This window comes from Dendrobates tinctorius, unplaced genomic scaffold (genome assembly GCF_039654945.1).
Source record: "Dendrobates tinctorius isolate UK_male_01 unplaced genomic scaffold, ASM3965494v1 ptg000011l, whole genome shotgun sequence".
Taxonomy (NCBI): domain Eukaryota; kingdom Metazoa; phylum Chordata; class Amphibia; order Anura; family Dendrobatidae; genus Dendrobates; species Dendrobates tinctorius.
Genome location: NW_027361679.1, coordinates 50,874,059 through 50,899,712, shown reverse-complemented (window position 1 = coordinate 50,899,712; position 25,654 = coordinate 50,874,059). Strand labels below are relative to the sequence as shown.

The following is a 25,654-nucleotide window of genomic DNA, read 5'->3' as shown; positions in this document are numbered from 1 at the left end:
CTACCCTGTGCCCTTTTCTACTACCCTGAAAGGCTACAAAAAGGGACTGATCTTTCCTCCACTGACTAGTTACTGACATATATTGTAATATGGCTCTTCTTACATCTAATGTATGGAACTTTTGCTCCCCAGGGTTTCTAGGATTGTTACAGAACGATGGCAATGAGATCTCCTGAGTCCTGTGAAACTTTTGGACTACCTTGGGGAGATATGCCGGGTCTGGTCTTAGAACCACTTGGTCCTCCAATATCTGTGTATATGGAGAACATATAGACAGAGCTTGAAGGTCGCTGACTCTTCGGGCTGATGTTAAGGCTACCAGTAAGACAGTTTTAAGTGTAAGTAGCTTTGGTGACAGCTCTAGTAGTGGTTCAAAGGGGTCTTTGGTTAAGGCCTCTAAGACTAGGTTGAGGTCCCAGGGTGGTATCTTTGGGATAATGACCGGCCTTGACCTGCCACAGGACTTTATGAATCGGGACACCCACCTATTGGCTGCTAAGTTGCAGTTATATAGGGCCCCCAAAGCTGAGACTTGAACTTTGAGTGTATTAGTGGCTAACCCCAGTTGTAGCCCCGACTGTAAGAACTCTAGGATAGGTCCCACTGGCGCTACATCCCCCAAGGGTTCCCCCAGGAAGTCTAGGAACTTTTTCCACGTTCTACCGTAGATTTGGGATGTTATAGGTTTCCTGCTTTTCAACAGGGTGGAGACTAACCCTGGAGAGAATCCCTGGTGACTCAGTAGCGCCCTATCAAATTCCAGGCTGCTAGATGGAAGCCCTTCACCTGAGAGTGGACCACTGGTCCCTGGGAAAGCATGGATCTGTCACTGACATGAGCCTCAGAAGGGAGAACCAAGGCCTTCTCGGCCAGAATGGAGCTATAAGAATTATTCTCGCTCGATCCTCCCTGATTTTCCTGACCACTACTGGGATCATTGTTATCAGGGGAAATGCATAGGCCAGGATGAACTTTCAGGGTATTTGTAGGGCATCTACTGCGAAGGGGTTTTCCCTTGGGTTTAGTGAGCAGAACTTCCTGACCTTCCGGTTCTGTGCGGTAGCGAACAGGTCTATTTCTGGTTTGCCCCAGTCCTGAACTATTTGTTGGAAGACTTGGGGGGTTTAGGGACCATTCCCCTTGTTTTAGGTGCCTGCGACTCAGGAAGTCTGCCTGTATATTTACTGCCCCCTTTATGTGCAGTGCTGTGATGGATAACAGATGTTGTTCTGCTAGCTGGAAGAGTAGATCTGATATTTGCATGAGGCCCCGAGATCTCGTTCCCCCCTGGTGAATGATGTAGGCTACTATTGCTTGATTGTCTGTCATGACCCGGGTGTGGCGGCCCCGAAGTAAGGGAAGGAAATGTTTCACGGCTTTTTCCACTGCCCATAGTTCTTTTACATTTGAACCGTGATCCCTTTCTAGCGAGGACCAGGTCCCCTGTATTGAGTGGGATCTCAGGTGTGCTCCCCATCCTGTGGCACTCGCGTCTGTTGTAATGATGTCCTCGACTGGTTTTTACCAAGGGACACCGGCTGTTAGATTCTTTTCTACCGTCCACCAGAGCAGGGAATCTCTTACAGCCACTGAGAGACATAGTTTGCCTTCTAAATGCCCTTTTAATTGTTTCTGTGCTGACAAAACTTCCCACTGTAGTTGCCTTACGTGGTACTGCGCCCATGCTACTGCGGGTATGCATTATGTCAGTGAGCCTAAAAGGGACATTGCGTTCCTCAGTGTCATATTTGGTCTTTGTATTGCTGTGCGAGCTAGGCCTCTTATCTTGGTCACTTTGCTCTCTGGTAGGAGGCAGCGTTGTTGTTCGGAGTCCAATATCAACCCTAGGAAGGATTGCTCTTTTGCTGGGGTTATCCTTGATTTGGGGATGTTTACTATCCATCCTAGTCCTACTAGAATTCCTATCACTTCCTTCACTTGATGTGTGCAGTGGGAATCCGACCTCCCTATTACCAGAAAGTCGTCTAGGTATGGGACGATCACTATGTCCCTGGAACGCAGAAAAGACATTACTTCGGCCATCACTTTGGTGAATACTCTGGGGGCTGTAGACAGGCCAAATGGAAGGGCTGCGTATTGGTAGTGTTTCACCTGCCCCTGGACATGGAGCGCTACTCTCAAATATTTTTGATATTCCCGATGAATTGGGATATGATAGCAGGCATCTTTTAAGTCTATCACTGCCATGAGGCAATCTGGAACAGAATCTTTGTGGCCGTATTGATTGACTCCATTTTGAAGGAGCAATTGTCTACCCACTGATTGAGTCTCCTCAGGTTGACAATGGTTCTCCAAGAGCCGTCTGGTTTTTGTATTAAGAAGAGGGGGGGGTAGAACCCCCTTCTTTGTTCTTGCACTGGGACTTCCTGTAGGACTTGTTTTTCCACTAGTCCCAAGACTTCCGTCTCCAGGGCCAGTTGTTGCTCTTGGGCTTTCCTTCTGGGTGTTATTATGAAGGTATGCCTGGGCGGACAGATGAATTTTATTTTTAAGCCGTCCTTGATTATATTTAGGACCCATGTACTGGGGGAGATATTTGCCCAGGCGGAAAGGAAGAGAGAAAGCCTTCCCCCTACCTCCGGCCCAACGTCATTGGGGAGATATTTTGGAGGAAGTGGAGGGCCCTTTAAACATATAGCCCGATGCTCTTCTTTCTTTAAAGTCCCAGCTTTTTCTATCTCCCGGGGGACTACCCCTGTTAAATCTCCTCCTCCGAAAGGGCTGCTTTTTGGGTTCTCCCGGAAATCGGGGAAAGCTCTTCTTCCTATCCCCCGCATGTTCCAAAATCTCTTCTAGTTTTTTCCCGAAGAGGAATTGGCCATCGCATGGAATGGAACATAACCTATGCTTCGATGGTAAATCTCCGGGACACCTTTTAAGCCACAGGGCTCGTCTTGCCGCATTTGACAGACTTGCTGCTCTAGCTGTCAACCTTGCAGAGTCTGCAGAGGAATCCGCTAGGAAAGCCACTGCTCCGTGCACCAGTGTCAAATTAGACAAAATTTCGTCCCTAGGAACTCCTCCTGTTGTATTAACTCTTTCAGGCTAGCCACCAAATCAGGGGTCTCCTCCTGTATAGTTTTGTTTATACAGTCAGCGCAGAGGTCTTTCTGCCACTGATTAGCCAGCGGGTTTTTACATAGGGCGCATTCTCTATTTTTGGTTTTGCTGCTGGCCTTCCTCGACCCGTAGTGATCAGAGAAAAGGGAACCCAGTTACTATAAGGGTGACATTCACGAAGATCACTCACCACCGCTGTCAATCAGGGGCAACGATCTCGGAGGCTCCTCAGATGCACTCGTGACGTTCCTCCTGGACATCTCAGAGTCACGCCGGTCGCTTTTACGACTGCCGCTCCCACCACTCGAGCGACTGCTCCTGGTATGCTGGCGGCTCGGCCTGGCATCTGGCGAGAGCTCTTGCTGCTGCTGACGCTGATGTCGCTGCTGCTTACGCTGCTGCTCTTCTTGCCCCACTTCCATCCTGAAGCCTTGGGCATGAGTGCGTCTTCTGTGGTCATCCCCCTTATGTAAGGGGGATCCACTGCACTCTCCGCCTCCTCCGGTTACCCCACAGCCCCTCCCCCCCCTGCCATGCCACGGGATCTCCTTTCGCAAGCCGGCGTTGTTCTCTATGGGCGCCACCATCTTGGATCGTCGGTGCCACCTCCCAACGTCACGCGGGCACGCCCCTTCCCAGCGTGCCCTGCGCGTGACGTCAGAAGGGCGCGACCCGGAAGCGGCCGCCTCCTGCGCCGCATCTGGGCCTGGCAGAGGGGGAGAGGGCGGCGCGGCAGCCACGGCAAAGCCCCAGGACCCCAGCCGTGCTGCTTCTGCGCCCGCTCGGACGCTGAGCCCCCTGGGGACCCGTGGACGGCGCTTCCCCCTCCCGACGCGCAGCGCTCAGGAAAACCAGCCTGATCTTCAACGCCGGCACGGGAGAGGGGCAGGTACGTGTGACCGCTGTCTTCAGCACACGGGTCCCTGTCAGGACAGGAAACCCAACTGAAACGAGGGAGAGGTACCGCCCTTTTATCTTCAGTAGGGTTCCTGTCCTGACTGGGCGGATCCCCTCTCATGTGTGCCGTCATGGGAGACGGGAAAAAAAAGGCTTCACTTACACACAAAAAATTTAATGCTCATTTTGAGTTTTCCAAAAGACATGTGGGAGACAACCAAATGCATGGAGGAAGGTGCTGGGGACAGATGAGAAGAAAATTGAACTTTTTGGCCACCACAGTAAACACTGTGTCTGGCGCCAAACCAAAACAGCTCATCATTCAAAAAACATCATCCCCACAGTGAAACATAGTAGTGGCAGCAAGAGGTAAATCAAAAAAGAAAAAATTAGAATGGCACTAAGAAACAGTCTACTTACTGGTGGAGTGGGTGGACTCTGAGTCAGCAACACTTTGCAGGGTGAAAGCACGGTAATGAAGGTGCTTGCTTGAAGAAGCACACATGAGGCAATCCAAAAAATAAGGAAAAAAGCAGCACACTCCGTTTACCGTATCATAAAAAACCTAAGTCCTTTATTTCAGAAAAATAACATCTGGACCCATGGAAGCGTGTTTAACGTGAAACGGCCGTAGTTCTGTTTCTTACCTGCACTTTTCCTGCCCTCATAAACCTTGTCCATGTATGCTTTTCTGAAATAAAGGACTTAGGTTTTTTATGATACGGTAAATGGAGTGTGCTGCTTTTTTCCTTAGTTTTTGGATTGCCTCATAAACACAGGGAAAATGGTCTGAGTGGAGAGGAAGATGGATGGTGCGAAATACAGGGATATTCTTTAGCAAGCAACAAGACAATGACCCAAAGCATACTGCTAAAACAACACTTGAGTGGTTTAAGGGGCAATGTGCAAATGTTTTGGAGTGGCCTAGTCAAAGCCCAGATCTTAATCCAATTGACAATCTGTGGTCAGATTTGAAGATTGCTGTTCACCAGAAGAAACCATCTAACTTGAAAGAGCTGGATCAGTTTTGCCTAGAGGAATGGGTAAAATGTGGAAAGCTCATATAGACTTATCCAAAGTGACTTGCAGCTGTAATTGCTGCAAAAGGAGGCTCTGCAAAGTACTGACTTTAGGGGGTTGAATAGTTATGCACACTAAAGTTTTCAGTTATTTTGTCCTATTTGTTTTTTGCTTCACAATAAAAAGAAAACCAAATGTTCACAGTTGTAGCTACAGTTGAAACCAGAAGTTAACATACGCTATATAAAAAGACACATATGCATGTTTTTCTCAATATATGAAATGAAATCAGAATAAACCTTTCCTGTTTTAGGTCAGTTAGGATTACCATAATTATTATCATTTGGCAAATGCCAGAAAAAAAGAGAGAGAGAGAAAAAATGTTTTAGGGCATTGTTATTACTTACTGCAAAGTCACAAGTTTACATACACCAAGATTACTATGCCTTTAAACAATTCTGGACTGCCCATATGATGATGTCATGTGTTTGGAAGCAACATCTGAGTGAATAAGAGACACATCTGTGGATGTATTTGAATGCACACCTGAAACACACTGCTTCTTTGTGAAGCATCATGGGAAAGTCTCAAGAAATCAGCCAAGATATCAGGAAGAGAATTGTAAACTTGCACAAGTCTGGCTCATCCTTGGGTAAAATTTCAAGATACCTGAACGTGTATCGTTCATCTGTACAAACAATTATATGCAAGTACAAACAAAATGGGAATGTCCAGCCATCATACCGCTCAGGAGGGAGATAGGTTCTGTGTCCCAGAGATGAACGTGCTTTGGTCCGACATGTCCATATCAATCCAAGGACAAACGCAAAATACGTTGTGAAGATGATGGCGGAAACTGATAAGATTGTGTCTATATCCACAGTGAAACGAGTATTGTATCAACATGGTCTGAAAAGCCACTCTGCCAGGAAGAAGCCATTACTCCAAAAGAAACATAAAAAAGCCAGATTCATGTTTGCAAATGCACACAGGAACAAAGACCTTAATTTTGGAGACATATCATGTGGTCTGATGAAACTAAAATTGATTTTTTTGGGCATAATGACCATCATTACCTTTGGAGGAAAAGGGGAGAAGCTTGGAAGCCTAAGAACACCATCACATCTGTGAAACACGGGCGTTGCAGCATCATGTTGTGGGGTTATTTTGCTGCAGGAGGGACTGGTGCACTTCACAAAATAGATGGCATTATGAGAAAAGAAGATTGTGGCAATACTGAAGCAACATCTCAAGACATCAGCCAGGAAGTTAAAGCTGGGGAGGAAATGGGTCATCAAAATGAACAATGACCGAAGCATACTGCCAAAATGGTAACAAAGTAGCTTAAGGATAACAAAGTCAATGTTTTGGAGTGGCCATCACAAAGCTCTAATCTCAATCCTATTGAAAATTTGTGTGCAAAGCTGAAAAGGCAGGTGCGAGCAAGGCGACCTACAAACCTAGATCAGTTACATTAGTTTTGTCAGGAGTAATGGGCCCAAATTCAGACCAACTATTGTGAGAAGCTTGTGGAAGGATAACCCAAACGCTTGACTAAAGTCATTCAGTTTAAGGGCAATGGTACCAAATACTAATGAAATGTGTGTAAACTTTTGACTTTGCAGCAAGTACTATAAAAGCCTTAAAACATTTTCTCTCTCACTCATTATTCTGGCATTTGTCACATATTAATAATATGGTAATCCTAATTGATCTAAAACGCCAGAAAGATTTATTCTGATTTCATGACAGATATTGAGAAAAACATACAGTACATATGTGTCATTTTATATAGTGCATGTAAACTTCTGGTTTCAACTGTATGTTTTTTACATGAACTAATGTAAACCCTCAAAAAAAACCCCAAAAAAACGTGAAATTCCAGCAATATTAGCGAAACACAAAAAAAGCCACGAGGAATGAATACTTTTGAAAGCCACTGTGTATATATTATATAACGTCAGGTAGGATAGGATTAAATCCTAACTCTGCAAGCTTTGGTTTGTAAACCTGGCAGGCTTACATATAACCAGACTAGTTGGTCTCCTTAGACAGTCAGGTCAGGGAAGCTGACCAGACTGGATGTGTCTTGGAGCCAACAGGAATTTAACCCTACTGTGCCCTGCAGGATTTTCTTTCCCCAGTCTATCCAAAGGTGGCAGTAGTTTGTAAGGCAGCTCCTTCCACCACTCGTTGCCCGATCGTTGGTTCCCAGTTGTTTGTTTCTGGATCCTGTGGGTGTATGCTTGTTTTTTCTCTCCTGTCATAGACCAGCTCATTTACAGTTTATCCTGAGCTCTCCACTCTGGACGTCAGCTATGTATACTGAATCTGTGCTGCCTGACCTTACCCTGGGTTATCCTTCCATGTCATACCCGAGTCTCTGACCCTTCGGTCTGCTGTTGCAGTCCGAAGGACTGCCCTGGAATGATGTACCTGATGTCTACTGGAAAGGTAGTCTGTCATCATCATCATCTGGAGCACTAGTGAAAACCCAGTAGACACTTAATCATGCCCCTCCAGTGTAAGCCTGGCCCGTGGTCCATTGAGTCCACACACACCAGCGTTACACTCCCAGAGTGAGTTAATCCCTACACTAAACACACACATTGGTGCTTTACTTTTACATGAAAATTACTTACCCGGGCTAAATTTAAGAACTCTGCTTTTTGGATAGTAGTCAACTCCTGACTGAGCAGATCCATCTCGTGTGCTACAACGGACTTTTGATGTCCTGTTCTGGTCTCCTCTCCTTATTACTTTTATATTTAAAATGGTTACACCATCTGTTTCTTGGGGTTCTTTAATTTGGTAAGTAGACTCCTCAAATTCAATAGTGGGTGCTGTGGGGGAAAGCATATGAAATCTAATTTTTACTAAGCAGCTTAATAGAACAAAACTATACTTTCATCAACTATACAGTATATTACTCTGATATATAGAAATTGGTGATAGTTCTCCGTTAAGAGCAGCACTTACCATCCTCATCGTTTGAAATGGTAATGGTAGCCATATCTATTTTCCCAGTTCTTGCTCCACTCCAGTGATTGCCGAGAGGATTGTTTAAGTAGATCTTAAACTGTTCTTCTGGTTCAAATACAGAGTCATCGATGATGAAGACTGTGCAGTTTTTCAGCTGTCATAGGAGATTAAGAGTAGATACAGGTCAAGTATGTTAAAGGAGTTATCCACTTCTAGGACAACCCCTTCTCACTCTGAATGTTTAACAGTGTTAAAACACTTACATTCACCTCTCGTGTCGGGCACATTCCAGCAGTGTCGGTACTTGCCTTCAAGGGACTCACGTGAGGTCACGTCATCTGTGACCTGCATCCAATTAGCTCAGGCATCACTGTCCCCGCCTTCGGACGTATAAGTAATCAAAAGGTTGTGAGAACTGTGGCTGGGCGCTCACTTACTCTTGATTATTCTTGAATGCGGTGACTGTGATGCCAGTACTGATTGGGCGCAGAGCTCAAGTGACATAACCTCATATAAACGCCAGGAACGCAAGTGTAGACACTGCTGGAATGGTGTCAGCACGAGAGGAAAGTATATGTGTTTTAACCTTAACCCACATACCATTTGTTGTGAGAAAAGCATCCAGTCCTTTTTAAATACTGATATATAGTGTCTGCCATTACTACTTCTTGTAGTAGAGCATTCCACTGTCTGACTGATCTAACTATAAAGAACTCTTTCCTGTCTAGAAGCCAGAATTCTTTCCTCCACATGTAATGAATGATCCCTGGTCCTTTGTAAAGTCTTTGGATGGAATAAATAATGGACCAGTCTTTGCTATTGACCACGTGTATTTTAAACATATAAATGAAATTGCCTCCGAGCCGTCTTTTCTTAAGCTAAACAGGCCCAACTTTTCAAGTATTTCATTATAGGAGAGGTCTTCCATAATGGCTTTTCATTGTGGTTCGCTAGTGACCAACCACAGACCGATGCATACACTTTGCATCAGCATACTGTGATTAATGAATACATGAACTCCATTGCTGTTATACATGTAAAAACAAAAGGTACTTTGTTAACATTTTTGGATCAAGAAATTTAAAAGCCATCAAACCATAGCGTATTTTGCATAATCTGTACATTAATTTTACGTTAAAGGTGTGCAAGCTTTTATTTTTATTTATTTTTTTTTAGTAGTATGCATTATGAGGTGGGGGGAAGGGTAGTAGACTAGCACCTTGATCCATTGATATTTCACAGAAAGGATCCAGCTTAGCTCTTAGTTAAAACCTATCTCTACCCCAGTTCCCATGAGGTCTCTTTGGGCACACTGAGAGACAATTCATTAGAGTTAGCAACCACAAGCCATCAATCAGAATCACAAGGGGGAGATTTACTAAGAAAATTGCACAAGGATTTTAGTGCAAAAATGTGTGTTGATATATATGGAACATCCTTTTATCTGACTAAAACCTGTAGATGGATCTGGGGATGTTTCCCACCAGAAGAAACAAAGCATATGCTGGTCATACTTGTAATGGTTGGAAATCTGCCTTCAGATGTTTAGTTGCTCAAACATATGACTGCAGATCTGTACAATGTCACTATGCAAAATATTTCTCCTTCAAAAAGAAAAAAACTGTCCCTCTATTGAAAATTAGTACTTCCCAAGAGGCAACGCAATATTACAAAGCTATCATACTACAATATTGGCCTGTCATGTACGTTTCACTTCTAAACAGAAATATCTCTGTAAATGGGACAACAAGCTACGACAGTATGGTCCTAACAGATCATGTATATGTATGAGTAGGACATCGAATTGTTTGACTGTTAGGCCTCTGTCACACATCAGTTTTTCGCCATCAGTCGCAATCCGTCAAATTTTGAAAAAAACGGATCCGGTGACTGATGCCGCCGGATCTGTTTTTTTCTCATAGACTTGTATTAGCGACGGATTTCGACTGATGGCTGCACGTTTCATTCGTCGTTCGCCGGATCTGTCGGTAATTGTTTGTAACGTTTTTTTGTCTCCGTCGAAAAGTCAGGCAGCTAGAATGGAAGCCTATGGGCGCCGGATCCGTCGCTGTCCATGAAATGACGGAATCCAGCGACGGATTCCGTTTTTTTAAACTGAGCATGCTCCAATCCAATTACCTCAAATGTATATAAATCTGCCAGGTAGGGCAGTCGGATTCGGCAAAAAAACGGATCCGTCGAATCAGTTTTTCACAAACTGCGACGGATTGTGACTGACGTCGAACAACTGAAGTGTGAAAGTAGCCCTAGTAGATACATTGGGAATCGTGTATTGGTTGAGAATTTGTGAAATGCTTATCCCCAGATTAAATTTGATGCATCTTTTTTCTAGAATCCGCAGCAGAATCTCAGGATATTTCTGCAGAATTGGGTCTGCACACAGGCTGAATGAGGCTGATCACAGAAAAACAAAACATGGCATATGAGCAGCAATTCAGGCTTTTTCAGCCATTTTTCATGAATTTTGTTGCTGAATATTGCACCAACATTCACTCTAACTGTCCTAGAAAAATGCAAGCTGTGTATCTGACAATAGGACTGGTCTTAATTCTACTAGTTTTTTTTTTTAAATACATTATACCAGCTGCCCAAAAGTTACCTCTCCCTTTCGTAACATCCTTTACATAAACATAACCAATAAAGAAACCTACTTTTTCCCCTTTCAAAAATATAACACGGGAATCATCAGAATTTCTTCTTTCTTCAAAGTCATCCATCACTTGAGCAGATTGAGACTGTGTGTAACAACGTACTGAAGACTCATAACTTAAATCTCCGGTACGTATGACAGGAACATGGAGCAATCCATCCTTCTCCTTTACTGTGAATATGTCTTTACCAAACTGCATGCTGGGAACTAGAGGGAAACCGAAGGAAATATTAAACAGTGCAATATTTCAAAAGAACAGAAGATTACATGAAATGAAATGTTTCACAGATTTATCTGAGACGTATTTGTTTGCGCTGAACAGATGGTGTTTTCTTTCCCAATTTTATTTTACTGCGAGCAAGGCAGTTAGAGATTAAGATTTAAGGAAAAAGGAAGATCTGTGCCCATAGAAGATAAGAGAAACACCCACCCAATAGCTGCCCAATTTTTCACGTGACTAAAATGCGTCAATACGTACTCATTTGCATACGGCATGGCGCTTTTTACACTAGCAGGGCACTCATTTAGGTGTTGTGCATGTGTATTTTGTATTTATAATGTCTTCACAAATGTAAAGAAAGTCATATGGCTTTTTATTCTTCAAAACCAAATATTTTCAAAGCCAAAAAGTGTCAAAGAGCATTTTATAGGTGTGTGTCCCAATTAGTGATGAGCGAGCGTGCTCAGATAAGGTGTTATCCGAGCAACCTCAGAGTGCCCGAAAAATATGACACCACGCCTGCATGTCTCTCGGGCGTTCGAAATCTACAACACATACAGGGACTGCCTGTTTGTTAAGCAATCCCTGCATGTGTGTGGCTGTCGAACAGCCTCATGACCTCGAACAAATTTTTCGACTACACCGAAGACACTGGGTTAGCACATGAACAGGCTCGGGTAACACCTTATCTGAGCACATTCATTCGCTCATTACTAGCCCCAATAGTTTTAGTATGCCAGATTCAGTCTCATTCAGATGTGTCTTTCCTTAACTTGTCTCTAAACGAAACATATCCCAAGACGGTAAACATTCATAAAAACTGATGGATATCATCTGTGAGCTTTCCATCACCTTTAGGCTCCCATGTAAAACAAAAAAAAAATTATCTATATATATATATTTAATGTATCTATTTTTTTTTTACTGGATGGCTATGAAGGATCCCATCCTTTTGTCATCCATCACTGATAGGTTAACTTGATTAAAATAAAATTCTTGTAACTTTTAGATTTATTTTTACTGGATGCCAAATGATTAGATTGATATCAAGGCAAATTGCATAACTTTGCAATCCAAAAAAGGTCAAGGTTAGACACATCTGTAACATAAAATGAGTGTCCCTTCTGAAAGGCTTATTTCTATATCCTTGTATGGTCAGCAGAGGTTCTCTCACCATCTTGATAGGTATCATTTATGGCCACTGTTGCTTGAAAAGGTTTGGTGAGTTCAGCCCCTTGTGCAGAGCTGAGGAACACCACAAAGGTCTCCAATCCCTCGATGACTGGGTGCTGCGTATCATCAAGTATGGACAGGGTACAGAGCTGTAAGATGCAACCAAATAACCCGTTAGATAAAAATCTTGTTTATTTCATACATCAATTGAACCTGAGATATACAGTCATATGTAAAAGTTTGGGCACCCCTATTAGTGTTAACCTTTTTTCTTTATAACAATTTTGGTTTTTGCAACAGGTATTTCAGTTTCATATATCTAATAACTGATGGACTCAGTTATATTTCTGGATTCAAATGAGGTTTATTGTACTAACAGAAAATGTGCAATCTGCATTTAAACAAAATTTGACCGGTGCAAAAGTATGGGCACCCTTATCATTTTCTTGATTTGAACACTCCTAACTACTTTTTACTGACTTCCTGAAGCACTAAATTGGTTTTGTAACCTCATTGAGCTTTGATCTTCATAGCCAGGTGTATCAAATCATGAGAAAAGGTATTTAAAGTGGCCACTTGCAAGTAGTTCTCCTATTTGATTCTCCTATGAAGAGTTGCATCATGGGCTCCTCAAAACAACTCTCAAATGATCTGAAAACAAAGATTATTCAACATAGCTTTTCAGGGGAAGGATACAAAAAGTTGTCTCAGAGATTTAACCAGTCAGTTTCCACTGTGAGGAACATAGTAAGGAAATGGAAGAACACAGGTACAGTTCTTGTTAAGCCCAGAAGTGGCAGGCCAAGAAAAATATCAGAAAGGCAGAGAAGAAGAATGGTGAGAACAGTCAAGGACAATCCACAGACCACCTCCAAAGACCTGCAGCATCATCTTGCTGCAGATGGTGTCACTGTGCATCGGTCAACAATACAGCGCACTTTGCACAAGGAGAAGCTGTATGGGAGAGTGATGCGAAAGAAGCCGTTTCTGCAAGCACGCCACAAACAGAGTCGCCTGAGGTATGCAAAAGCACATTTGGACAAGCCAGTTACATTTTGGAAGAAGGTCCTGTGAACTGATGAAACAAAGATTGAGTTGTTTGGTCATACAAAAAGGCGTTATGCATGCGCTGTATTGTTGACCGATGCACAGTGACACCATATAACTGAGTCCATCAGTTATTAGATATATGAAACTGAAATACCTGTTGCAAAAACCAAAATTGTTATAAAGAAAAAAGGTTAACATTAATAGGGGTGCCCAAACTTTTACATATGACTGTATTTCACCCAAGGTAAAATATGTACTAAGAATAGTACATATGGAATTTATGAACCCTAGCAATCATATAAGTATACTTATCGTAAAAGTTAGATTTTTAAACTATAAGATAAATCTAGAATTTGCGTCTGGGACCTACAGTGGGTGCGTAAAGTATTCAGACCCCTTAAATGTTTCACTGTTTCATTACCGCCATTTGGTAAATTCAAAAAAGTTCATTTTTTTCTCATTAATCTACACTCTGCACCTGATCTCGACTGAAAAAAACCCCCCAGAAATGTAGAAAGAGTCCTGAAAATAGCTGTCCATCAAAGTTCACCATCCAACCTGACGGAACTGGAGAGGATCTTCAAGGAAGAAAAGCAGAGGATCCCCAAACCCAGGTGTGAAAAACTTGTTGCATGATTCACAAGACGACTCATGGCTGTTCTAGCTCAAAAGGTGCTTCTACTCAATACTGAGCAAAGGGTCTGAATACTTATGACCATGTGATATTTCAGTTTTTCTTTTTTAATAAATTTGCAAAAAATTCTACATTTTTGTTTTTTTTTTCAGTCAAGATGAGGTGCAGAGTGTACAATAATGAGAAAAAAAATGAACTTTTTTTGAATTTACCAAATGGCTGCAATGAAACAAAGTGAAAAATTTAAAGAGGTCGGAATACTTTCCGAACCCACTATAGGCCTCACAATTTAAAGCTATTGTCTTCCGTTGAAATTAATGAAAATATTAAAAAGGAAAGGCATGTATTGCTACATCAAAGAGTGCAAGTGGTCTGTCATATGGGAACTGTACTATTCAATGTAGAAATAGAAGACACACAGGGATCATTTTGGAAGAAACTAGAGGAGATGGAGGAAGGTGCAGAAAACGAAGGGCGACTGGGTCACCCCTGGTTCTACACAACCTGCATTATATGAAATTTGAAAGCTGGAAAAGCACAAACTGCTAATTCATGAGTACATAAAGGTAAAGTTTATATTTTTCTGGGGCACAATATTTCTTTAATGGGGTGGTGGTCTCATAGTACTAATAATGTATGCAGAGCAAGCAGAAAATGTTACCAGTGTTAGATTAGGTTAGCTGGAACATAGATATAAGCTGATGGAAAGGCACTTTATATATTAACCAACTTAGAAGATACTCCAGTCATTAACAAGGTTTCATAACATCGTAAACCTGCATTACATAGTAGTAGGAAATAAATTGGATTTATCTGCTCTTCTACTACACTGTAAAATATATATTTATAGATAAAAATATAAATGTAGCTGTAGTAAAGCTAAATTGAAATTTGCTAATTTTACACTAAGAGGCCCAGTATTTTCTTGACCACATTTACAGCATTTTAATTGGAATAATAAGGAGGATTATGGACAGTTTAATTAAGGATGGCACAGAGTTATAAAATGAAGAAAGCCTTTAGAGGTCTGCAAAAATGTTCCCATAAAATGAAGGTTTGCTAGGTGGCGAATGATTTGTAGCGGATACTCAAACTCCAGGCTCACTCCTTTACATTAGCTGAATTAGCTGCGTTTTGTAGTGGTAATGGGTGTACTACACAAATTTAAGACAAAGAAAGGCACAGACTTGTGAAACAGTTATATATAGAGAGCTTAGTTAACCAACTATTGAGTGAGATAGGACATCTCACTATAAAACGGTCTGCAAAGGGCTAGGCACAACTACCTAGACTAGAGCAAGGTCAAGTTGCAGCACCATCAATGACACCTACAATATAGAGGTGGAAATAGATGATTCCATTGGGACCGTGTAGGAAAGGTAAGTAAAAGCCACGTTTATTGATTCACATTAAAAATGTGTGATTGTTCACATCATCCTGCAGCCAAGTAGCTAACCTATACGTTTCGGCTAATGAAAGCCTTACTTACGGTTACAATATACCACACTATACAGGTGCATTCTTTCTGTTGGATATTGGGGCTGTTGTCCTATCAGCTTGGAGAGAATTCGGAAATGTCTTATAGCAAAGAATACGGGGAATGAACAGAGGATGGCAGATTAGAAGCAAAGATAAAACCAGCTTGTCCTAGTATTCTCAACACAAAACGTTCACCACTTTTTCTACCTCTTTCCATTTCTTCAAAGTGAGGACAGATGTCTACCATTGGAATAATTCTAAGGGTCACACTAACTTTGGTGAAAAGCGAGTGAGCTATTTTCTACCCTGGCATGTCAGGACTACTACACTATCACAATACACAAAGCATAATGTCTAGTACTAAAAAACAATCATGTCGTAACTTGCCTCTATGGTTTTACCAGGTCTAAATTCTATTTTTTTGGAGCTTGGTATGTAGTCAATTCCAGGTGTAGCAGAAGGTGGATCTGAAGGGCGTGTGGCACACCAAACAGATGTTGGTACAGAGAGGTCTGGTCCGCTACGCATCACTGGTATCTCTACAGATCCTGTTGGACAGTTGAATATATTAGGATATACGTAAAGTCTCGTCAAGTATATGACTGAATAGCGGTCTAATAACATAGCAAATAATGTAACAGACATGTGCGTAATCAAAGTATACAATATATAATTATTAACTATGTATCTGTTCTTCTTTGCAGGTAAGAATATGTTAAAAAACAATTAAGCTCTGCCTAGGTTGTGTACTTGGTTATATGGTTATCTAATAAACCAGATGGGGGATAGACCGGTCTTAACAATATTTCATGAAAAATTAACTGCTACATTTAAAGGATAACCATCATGGGGGGAGGGGCACTGACTAAGTAGTGTATGGGATCAATAGCAAGTCTGTGGGTTCATACACTACGCATGCACTTGATCATTCAGGAGTTGAGCCCTGCTGCTTGCAAAATTAAGAGAGTAGTGTTTTGAGCAATCGGTGGGGTTCTCAGGATGCAGACATCCACTGATTGTCAGCACATTTAAGTCTATAAAACATATCAAAATTAATTTCAAATGATAAGTACCCTTTAGTATCACCGACTGTAAAACAAACTTGTGGATGGACCCCACTCCATATGTGCTCAGTTGCTGCATATTTTTGTATTACGTCAGTACTTTTACTATACAAATCATGTTTCCAGCACGCACCTATGTGTCTCATCTATTGGCCGTAATCAATCTCTATTGAACGAAATGTTAACGTTTGCCTTCATGCACAGACTTGCTGACATGAAATATAACCTTTTTCTGCATTCTGAACGTGCCATGGTATCTTCTCTATATATGGGTGTAGTATTAACTAATTCCTTTTTTTTCTAATTCAGAAACCATAACACATATGGAAGGATAAGAAAGATAGATGTAAATTATAAACATGTCTCAAAATACACTTCTAAAACAACACTACTTATATTACTAGAAACGTCTAAATGAGCAAAACTTTCAGAACACGTACTATGAATTATGGCTCATTAATACCTGCATCTTCGCTGACAGAGAAGGTGCCATTGCCCAAGAAGACTGTTGAAGCATCATTGGGTCCTTCAATAACCACCTTAGCAGTTGCAATGCTTCCAAGTCTAGCATTCTCTGAAGTGTCAGCAAGGGCGATCTCAAATTCTTCCTCATCTTCATATTCACTGTCATCTATTACTTTAATGTCACATGTGGACATGGTAATTCCAGGTCCAAAAATGACACGATTTTCATTAGTCATTCCCCTGGACTTAAAGTCAGACCCTGACTCCAATGCATAAAGACTACTGCCTTTAGCCGATTTGGGGACTGTGTAGCAGATAGTAGAAACAATGCTACCTGGATCACCTGTTAAAAAAGGAATTTAATTTATGTTATTAATTGCAATTATTAAGTCTACTCCAATATTACAGAGTTTACATCCAATATGTAAATCTGCCCACATATTGACAATTTAAAGGGAACCTGTCACCAGGTTTGGCCGATACAAGTTATGGCCACTGCCTTTCAGGGCTGATATACAGCATTCTATAATGCTGTAGATAAGCCTCCTATCCGACCTGCAATAGAAGAAAAATATGGATGTCGCAGGTCCTGGTCCGGCGCCTTCCATCTCCTTGAGATGCCGCCCTCCCGCTTGCTTCATAGCTCCCCAGGATGGTGCTCCTGCGCAAGCGTACTTGTCTGCCCTGTTGAAGGCAGAGGAAAGTCCTGCAGTGTGCAGGCGCTGGGAAAGGCGAGAGATGCCCAACGCCTGCGCACTGCAGTACTTTGTTCTGCTCTCAACAGGACAGATAAGCACGCCTGCGTAGGACCGCGATGCCGGGAGCTATGAAGCAAGCAGGAGGGCGGCATCGCAAGAAGATGGGAGGCACCAGACCAAAACCTAAGACACCCCTAGGACCGGACCGCCCCCCCGGGTGAGTATAATAAAACTTATTTTTCTTCTCTTGCAGGTCGGAACGGGGGCTTATCTACAGCATTATAGAATGCTGTAGATAAGACCTGAAAGGCAGTGACCGTATCTCATATCGGCCAAACCTTGTGACTGGTTTCCTTTAATATTCTGTTGTGAATATTATTTTCCTATCAGACGAACACCTAAAAGTGACCCATAATATACTGATATATAACTAACTTTTAAATTAAAACTTCTCCTTCCCAATACATCCTGTATGGGTGGAAACAAATGTGAAGAAAAGAAAAACACAAGAATCCAAAGTAATTTAGAAGCAAGTCCAGATAAGAAGCTACAAGGACCTAAAAGAAATTGCATAGAAAGAAATCATAACAAAAGCGAAAGACGAAAATATAAAGTAGTGTTTCAAGCGCCGGATATTACTTTCTAAGACCAAAGCGCATTGTTAAATTAAAAGGGTCTCAGCTAGCAGCAGCGCAGATATCTGTAATGGGTCGCGGCATCGGGCTGCTTCTATTTAGGTATTTCCATTAGATGTGACAGTCCCTGCGATACGGATAATAGAAAATCAGACAAATACGCAACACAGCCAAAGCAATCACAAAGTCGTTTATTGATGTGAGTTCAACAGAATGCGAAATTGTGGAGTCTCCATTGTCTCCAAACTTTAATGGAAGTTCCAGAGAATTGTGAACGTGACACCATTCCTGCTTTGTTTGGTGAATTCTGTAATATCAAGTTGTCTACATAGCATTTACAATGCATATATGATCTGTGTAGAGAGAAACTGACTTGATGTACAGACTGACTACTATGAAGTCTTACAATTGTGTAAAAAGAGTAATTCGGGGTTATTACAGCAGAAACCCTATCATGCCACCCTCATACACACTTGTCAATATTTTTTGGACTTAGAAATAAAGTTTTAGGGCTCTACAAAAGATTTTTTTTTTTTAAATCTAAGCAATTCTTAACTTTAAAAGGAACCTGTCATGTAGAAAATGATATCTTCAAGCAGGATGTTATAGAGCAGGAGGAGCTTATCAGATTAGTATCCATTTTTATGGTATACCTTGTATTTTATTCATTGAATTCTCTGGTGTTTGTATGTATAGGAGTCCGGTGGGCGGTCCTACTAGTCTTCACTATGACGGTACATGCAGAGATGGCTGTCAACCACTCGTACGACCGCCCACTGAACTCCTATGTATACAAACACCATGAATGTCAATGAATAAAATATAAGCTATGCTGAGTCATTTCCAACAAACCTAAGTATCATTCTTCTCCATTTCTCCTTTCTGCTGTCCACAGGTCTGGCTACATGTACAACATGACAGACTCCCTTGAAGTAAGCATTGCTCTTGTGTTGAGTGCAATCTTGAGAAAAATCTACCATGACATGCTACTTTTTAGCATCATTTTTAGAGGGATAAGTAGATAATTGCCATTGTTCACAGTCAGTAGGAGAGCATTCGGAACTGAATTAAGCTCTAATTATGTAAGGACACTGGTGATCCTGCCGCTACGTAGTATAACTTGGACAAAACGCTCTATGAAAAATATCATTATAGCAGTGGAAAGTGCTGATGGTGACCTAATAATATTTTTCACATTCTTGCAGCAAAGTGAAGCAGCAGTAATTAAATTGTAAATGTGAGAGAACTTCATTTAGGAATTCTAAGTCATTTAGGTGTGTAATAATGAATGTAATATGGTCGTTATGGAAAATATATGACTGCATCATTGGTTTCTATAATTGACATGACACAGAATTCTGATCGTTTCAGAGCCCGCTGGCACAGGAGAGGGGAAGAAATTATCTTTCTCAAGTATACATTTTTTTTTAAGGTATTTCAAATCATATAGCTATTTCAAGATGTAATAGACCAATATGTACTGCAGTTATGCTGGATCATCAGTTTCTGGCAGTATATCCGTGCCTATATTCTTATAATGTGCTGACACCGAAACGAGATATTAACTATGCCTGCTATATTTCAATGTTATGTCCCTAAAAAATATATTTACTCTGTTTACAAACTTGGTAACATGAAAACTAAGTCGACTTTGCAACATATGCTTCCTTACCCCCCATAAATCTATGACATTTAGCTGGTGGACCGCAATCTGAATTCAGTTATGAGCATATAGTTAGGTACCAGTTATCCAGGCCATGTAGACCTGACTGTCACCCGGAGTCTAAGCTTACATACAAATCCCGGGCAAGATCACCAAATAACACAAAGGGGCCAAAACATGAAAATGGCCATGCCAGAAAACTATGTTACATAGTTGCAACATTTTTTTTTAGCAATGCAAAGTTTTGCAAAATGTGGTAATCTTTGGTATTTTCAAGCTAGATTCAATTAGATGTGCCAAAATGGGTGGGGCCTGAGAAGACGCCACAGTATAGCTTCACCTGCCCGTCAAATTGGCAGTGTTTGTTACACTGGAAATGTTACTCCAGTCCCGCAGTGGAGTAATATTTCTGGAGAGGCTATCGTCATTGATAAGTTGCACTTAATTTATTAAGTGGCATGGGACTCTTAATGAATTCAGTGTATCTTACACCAGCATATCTCTCATTAAAATTGGCATACGAAAAACACCAGACTCCATAAATCTATGCCCATTTAAAACCATCAACCTATAAACTTCATTACACAAGTTCTGCTATTCCAGCTCATAGGCATCTGAACTAGTCAATCAAAGACTGGTTCCTTAAAAGTCTCTCTATCCTCTTGCCAGTTCACTGCCAAAACTTCTTCCCAATCCAAACAACAGACACCTGGCTCCTAAATAGCTTGAGACCAGGTTCTTGTATAGATAAACGCTTATTATTTATAAATGCAGTAATGGAGGGCAATCCATCTAGAATAGCTACAATCGAAAATCAGCACACAACACCAATGTCATGACATCGTATGCAATGGCACATGGAAGTTATACTCAAGCATTCTTTTTTTTTTGGTCTGGGGTCTGAATTAATATTAGGGGTCTGGTCTGGGGTCTGTCTTGGCATATAATAATGATGACCTATCCTTACGATAGACCATCAATATCAGATGGGTCCAACCCCAGGCACCCCTGACGATTAGCTGTTAATACATTGAATGCAGCTGAAGAGCACATCCCTATTCAATGTGTAGGGCCTTGTGCCTAAAACTAGTATCAGTTCTGCTTAATTTTGTGAAACTGGTCTAAAAAAAAGGCTTCACTGACAGCAGTTTTGAAAGTAAACAAAATAAAATTGAATGTGTGGTTCTAGAATTTTACATTTGGCCTTACTATCACATCACCTAGGATAATGAAACGATGTAACATACCTTTTCTTTCAATAGGGACAGACAGGACATCGGCACTCTCGTTAGCACGGTAGATCTTCTTATCAAACTGCAAAGTGGGCTCATCTTCTGTGTCATTAATATTAACCGTGGCCTTGGTGATCTGGCCCAGAAGGGCATAGGCTGGCATGCTTAGCTCCACCACGAAATGTTCAATATTCTCGTATACCTGGTCATCATTAATGATGATGGTACAGGCTTTACTGTCTTCTCGCTCATCAAACTGCACCTGATACATTTACATAGGGCATATGTTTATACACATGCTACAGCTTTCTCATAAAATTCAAGTTTTAATAATGAAATGTCATTTTAAGCCATTCATTCCAGTTTATTAACTGTTACAGTAATTTTCTGGGAGTGCTAAGTACTGTAATTACACCCACACAAAATCTATTACTTTTCTCGTCAGTTTACTAGATGTTTACTGAAAAGAAAATAACAGAATAGAATAAAACACTAATGTTTTGCACGCTAAGCAGAAAAGTGCATTGTGTTAGAACTGTATACTGCATGTCAAATGTCAGAGTAAAATGCTGTAAAGTCTGCTGTAAAAAGTGTTCTAGCCATCACAAAGAGATCAAAACCAATAACGGAGTACACTGGGGAACGGCAGAGGACAAACCTTACATTGCTTCATTCGTTATTTGACTAGTTTAATCAAAAGTGTAATTTGTGAAATAGCAAAACTATATAATAATGGCTTAAATTAGGAGTGTCCAGTCTTGAAAACAATTTTTAGTTTTGTAAAAGATTCAAATGTCTGTGCTTAATGTATTTCTCTATGCTAACATTAATCCCCCTGCATAGGGATAGATTTAAAGAGAACCTGTCATGTGCAAAAAAGCTATTTACTTGCAGATATCGGGTTTATCTGCAGACAAAGAGCATTAAAATGTTGCCTGGCCACCTTACTGAATGTTTGGCTACCGGGAGGAAATTAACTTACAGCCTATTTGGAGCAGCTCACTTTCATAGGGGCCGTGCTCAGAGCAGTTATAGTCGCTGTCAACTATACTGCGAGCAGTGGCTGTAATTGCTCCCCAGCACTTTGATTAAAGTGTCAGACGAGTGATTATAGCCAGCCCTCACTATATACGGCGCAAAGATTGCAACCACGTTGTGCATGCCCCTATGAGTGACAACAAGCGGCTCATTTCTTCCCGGTTGCCATGCTGCCATGGCAGGTTACCTTTAAATGATAAACTGCTGGCTAACTCCATCTGCCCCTATGTCTATGCTGCATCATAAAATTGGGAGTTGTGAAACTTATACAGAAATACAATGTGAAAAATTAGCATAAATAAATTACATGATAATTAAAATGAAAGTAAGCTGTGAATATATTTACCTGGCCTGCATATTCCACATAGTCCTGCTGTCCTGGTCTGGAGCCCACACTTGAGCTTGATGTGGCAGTTCCCTGTTCTGTCCGGCATAAGACTATTGCATACTGATTAAGATTTCCTGTCCTTTTTACGGTTACACTTATGGATCCTGCTTTTTCGCTTACGTTGTAACTTTGAATAAAAAATAATCAACAATATTGACACACTCGAAGAAAAAAATTGAAGTATTTAGTGAATGATAGATTTAGTGAATCCTGCTTTGAGCAGGGGGTTGGACCAGATGACCTAGGAGGTCACTCTACCATTGTATGATTCTATGATTTATTAGTACGTAGTGCACACACTACAGTGAAGGCGTGGGTGCCACGAACAACAGTATATTTTAATTAACAGTACTTGGAGAAAAAATAAACTCCACAATTGGATGCGTTTTATATTGTAAAAGATTTCTTTACTGTGCTGAGATAATCTTATAAATGTGTCCCTGCTGTGTACTGTTTAATGGCCGTGTCTGACCGCGCAGGATCATGGTCTGAGCATACCACATCTCCTGAGCAGAGGAGGAAGCAAAAGTGAATAAACAGACAAGTCCTGTTTTTAACCCCTTAACGTCCAATGACGGACATCGCTCGCCACTGGACGTCTCCCCTGCTTTGATGTGGGCTCTGGCGGTGAGCCCGCATCAAAGCTGTGACATGTCAGCTGTTTTGAATCGTGATCCACCTGCGCCTATTAACTAGTTAAACGCCGCTGTCAAACGCTGACAAGCGGCATTAAGCCAGCACTTCCGGCCATGCGGCCAGAAATGTGCGCATCGTTGACACCCGTCATGTGATCGGGGGTCAACGATGCGTTGGCATAACAACCAGGTCTCCTGGAGACCCCTGTGGTTGTTGATGCCTGATTGCTATGAGTGCCACCTGGTGGTCGGCGCTCATAGCAATGCTGTATTTCTGCTACACATAGGCGATCTGAGCATCGCCTATATGTAGTAGAGCCGAACGAGCTATGGCAGCTTCTAGCCTCCCATGGAGGATATTGAAGCATGCCAAAAGTAGAAAAAAAGTTTTTAAAAATATAAAAAAATAAAAAAAAATTTAAGTTCAACTCACCCCCTTTTGCCCATTCAAAACAATAAAAAAATCAAACAAACACATATTAGGTATCGCCGCGTTCAGAATCGCCCGATCAATAAAAAAAAGGATTAACCTGACCGCTAAACGGCGTAGCAGTAAAAAAAATCAAAGCGCCAGAATTACGTTTTTTTGGTCGCCGTGACATTGCATTAAAATGCAGTAACTGGCATTCAAAAGAATGTATCTGCACAAATGTGGTATCATTAAAAACGTCAGCTCGGCGCGCAAAAAATAAGCCCTCACCCAACCCCAGATCACGGAAAATGGAGACGCTACGGGTCTCAGAAGATGGCGCAATTTATTTTTTTTTAACAAACTTTGGAATTTTTTTTCACCACTTAGATAAAAAAGAACCTAGACATGCTTGGTGTTTATGAACTTGCAATGACCTGAAGAATCATAATGCCAGGTCAGTTTTAGCAATTAATGAACCTAGCAAAAAAGCCAAACAGAAAACAAGTGTGGGGTTGCACTTTTTTTGCAATTTCATTGCACTTGGAACTTTTTTCCCGTTTTGTAGTACACGACATGGTAAAACCAATGGTGTGGTTCAAAAGTACAACTTGTTCCGCAAAATCAAGCCCCCACATGGCCATATTGACGGAAAAATAAAAAAGTTATGGCTCTGGAAAGAAGGGGAGGGAAAAATGAAAATGCAAAACCAAAAATACCCCTGGTCGTTAAGGAGTTAAGCAATGTCTTCAAAGAAAGAATCAGCTGAGATCCCATGATGTTCTGTCTGTATCCTCTCCTTTCCTTTGCTTACTCCCCTGGCCAGGAAATGTAGTACATCTGGCCATGTTCCTGCATGGTCGGACACAGTCATTACACAGGGGCACATTTATAAGATTTTTTCGGGACAGGAACACATTTGTTTTAACACATCCAATTGTAGAGTTTATTTTTATTCCATGATTTGTTGATTACCATGTACTTTTGTTTTTGGCACAACTCCTTTACAGTGAATGGAACGTATTCCATAGTGGAAAAAGGCCCACAAAACTCCCTGGCTAACACATTCTGATAAATTCATAGTACAATCCGAGGAAGCAAGCTCTAAACAGTACAGGCCATACTAAAGGATAAAACAAACATTTCTATTAAATTGCTATTTTCTTCTCTGCATCTTGTCTTATCTATTTGACAGCTGACAGATGAAAGTCTCAAAACACATTGTGAGTTTTACGATGCAAGGTTTTTATCAGACAGTAAAGGACATTCTGGAGAGTTACATAAAGGAGAAAAAAAAGTAATGGTTTGCCATATCAGTAGCATGTGAATTGTTAACTGTTTAGTGATCCAAGAACCTATATTTATGAGTTATGATGTTGCAAAATACTTAAATCGTAACAGTCATTACTTATTTTTTGTTATAAATCAATAGTACGCATGAAAATAAGCAACTATGTAATATATCTTATCAGAAAAATCTGCTTCTTTCTCTCTCAGAATTGATCAGTCAATATCAAAATTCTCAATCTGTAAATAATAAATGGGTACTGTTGGAAACTATTTGTAACTTCAAGCACATTTGCAATTTACAGCTTATTCAAATTTTCACCTGTTTTGGATATTAAATGGAATCTGACAGCTTCCCCTTGTCCCCCAAACTACCCCCATGTCTTAACTCCACTCTTCATAGTTTCAGACAAGCCACTTTGGAGGCTCCTTGCTTTATAAATGACCCTAAAGTCATTTTTATAATTTGACAGTGACATGCTAGTAAGTGACTAGTCATGGTGGCATTGTTTTCCGCTGGACTAATCATTCCACTAATCAAGTTGTAAAGTTCCATTAAAACACTTTTTTGTTTATACAGTCATGGCCAAAAGTATTGACACCCCTGCAATTCTGTCAGATAATATTCAGTTTCTTCCTGAAAATGATTGCAAACACAAATTCTTTGGTATTATTATCTTCATTTAATTTGTCTTAAATGAAAAAACACAAAAGAGAATGAAGCAAAAAGCAAAACATTGATCATTTCACACAAAACTCCAAAAATGGGCCAGACAAAAGTATTGGCACCCTCAGCCTAATACTTGGTTGCACAACCTTTAGCCAAAATAACTGCGACCAACCGCTTCCGGTAACCATCAATGAGTTTCTTACAATGCTCTGCTGGAATTTTAGACCATTCTTCTTTGGCAAACTGCTCCAGGTCCCTGATAT

At 41.0% G+C, this 25,654-nt stretch overlaps 1 protein-coding gene across 1 annotated transcript in view; it reads right to left on the bottom strand.

The window, feature by feature from the left end:
- Window positions 1-25,654, bottom strand: part of FRAS1 (Fraser extracellular matrix complex subunit 1) — a 692,624-nt gene that overhangs the window by 49,457 nt on the left and 617,513 nt on the right. The window contains exons 54-61 of the mRNA XM_073542109.1: window positions 22,349-22,517; window positions 20,980-21,226; window positions 16,735-17,079; window positions 15,595-15,755; window positions 12,046-12,193; window positions 10,653-10,858; window positions 7,978-8,134; window positions 7,641-7,841 (exon numbers count right to left, since the gene is read on the bottom strand). Of these exons, the coding sequence (XP_073398210.1) occupies window positions 7,641-7,841; window positions 7,978-8,134; window positions 10,653-10,858; window positions 12,046-12,193; window positions 15,595-15,755; window positions 16,735-17,079; window positions 20,980-21,226; window positions 22,349-22,517 (1,634 nt within the window). The remainder of the gene's footprint in view (window positions 1-7,640; window positions 7,842-7,977; window positions 8,135-10,652; window positions 10,859-12,045; window positions 12,194-15,594; window positions 15,756-16,734; window positions 17,080-20,979; window positions 21,227-22,348; window positions 22,518-25,654) is intronic.